Source organism: Gaeumannomyces tritici, assembly GCF_000145635.1.
Source record: "Gaeumannomyces tritici R3-111a-1 unplaced genomic scaffold supercont2.17, whole genome shotgun sequence".
NCBI lineage: Eukaryota > Fungi > Ascomycota > Sordariomycetes > Magnaporthales > Magnaporthaceae > Gaeumannomyces > Gaeumannomyces tritici.
This window is the reverse complement of record NW_008804561.1, coordinates 1-1,526: the sequence shown is the minus strand read 5'-3', so window position 1 is coordinate 1,526 and position 1,526 is coordinate 1. Positions and strand designations below refer to the sequence as shown.

General features: G+C 57.1%; 1 protein-coding gene across 1 annotated transcript; it reads right to left on the bottom strand.

The window, feature by feature from the left end:
- Positions 1-227: 227 nt before the first annotated feature.
- On the bottom strand, positions 228-656 carry GGTG_13567 (hypothetical protein; the record flags this gene model as incomplete). The annotated part of the gene is made up of 1 exon (XM_009231479.1): positions 228-656. The coding sequence occupies one exon, from the start codon at positions 654-656 to the stop codon at positions 228-230; it is 429 nt and encodes a 142-aa protein (XP_009229743.1).
- Between the last annotated feature and the right edge of the window lie 870 nt (positions 657-1,526).

Genomic DNA, 1,526 nt, shown 5'->3' with positions numbered 1-1,526 from the left:
CTGGACCTGCACGCCGCAAAAAGAAACCCAAAAACAAGTCACCCAATTCAGGAGGAGCAGAAGGGAACGATGCTGGTTGTAAATGGAATGATGGCATGGAGCGGTGGGAGTATTGGGACGAAACGCAACAAGCCATGCTGTATTGGAATGGCGAGAAATGGCGTCGGGTAGAAGAGGAATAGCTCGAGCTGGACGGAGCCGAAAACTTGCCTCCTAGAGGTTCTTTCTCACGTTGCCTTCCTCCATCCCGCTCGTGCCACCGAAAACAGAAGAGTCGGAAGAATCCCACCCATGGGGCAACCCTCTCCCGGGTCGGCGACGAGGTCGTGCTGGTGCTGGGGGCGCGAACACCTTTTATTATGAGGAAGAGGAAGACGCGCAGCGGTGGCGGGGAGGGCAAATTCTACGAGCTTGCCAGGGTATGCTACACCCACGGGATCATGAATAGGGAAGCATTGAGTGCCGGCCCGGACGCCACGGAGGAGCTTGTTTTCGTGCGGCCTCTTTGAGCGGCAGGATGCACACTCAAACTTGTGCATTGCGGCGCCCAATCGAAGACCCCCATTTCTGCATCGCACTTCTTGCCAACGCAGCAGCACAGCAGCGGGTTGCATATCCCTGCCCACACCAGCCTGGCCAGACTCGTTGGCAATCATGGGCTCCGCAACCACTCGCTTCGCTTTGTTGTGCATATGCGGGAGGCCCTCCAATACTGTGGCTAGCCACACAGTGCTGCAGGAGATTCTACTGTCCTGCACGAGCACCGAGACTCCCAGCCTGCCCTATTTCCTGTGACAGACAGGTCGTTCAAGGCGCACGTGCAGGCACCTAGACGAGCCGCATATTGACGCTATTCTAGAACCAGCCACTATCTCCAGTCGCCTCCAGTGGGCGGCGTTGGCAGCCTTGCGAACGGCTGGGCATGAAAATAGAAGCTCGCTCTTTGCCTCTGCGGACCGATGCGGAATACAGCTCAACACGTCGTCGTACTACGGTCTAAGTGTTGACGTTGGCGGCTACGTCGAGCTAGAGCCGCGGAGGTGGCGCTAAGCTGTGGGCGTGAGGGTGCGAAGACCTGGGTGGCGGCAGAGCGGCGAGCCGGTTCCTGTCGTCAGTTTGGATGTCTGAGTGCCTTCTAATATGCATTTATTTCCATCATTCCGGGTCAGTACTTCGGGATGCTGGGTGCAGGCAAGTCGCAAGTGGCCCGAAGGCGCCTTCTCAAATCAGTATTGAGTCCTCCCTAGACGTGGGCGGGAAGAACCACATTAACAGGCGAAATTCGTGGACCCTGGAGCGATTCTCATTGGCTTAACAACTAGCCGCCTGCGCCTCCCCCGCTGTGGCTGAGGCTACTGGTTCAAAGCAGGACTGCTGATAACCAATTATTTGTTGCACGGCGCGCTGAGCTGAGCGCCAATGCATTGGCCGCAGGCGGATGAAAGCGGGGCTGGTATGCTTTAGCCGCGCGCGTCTTTCAAGCCTGAGGTTCATTCAGCGCGAAGCAGTCGAAATGTAGGTCTTTT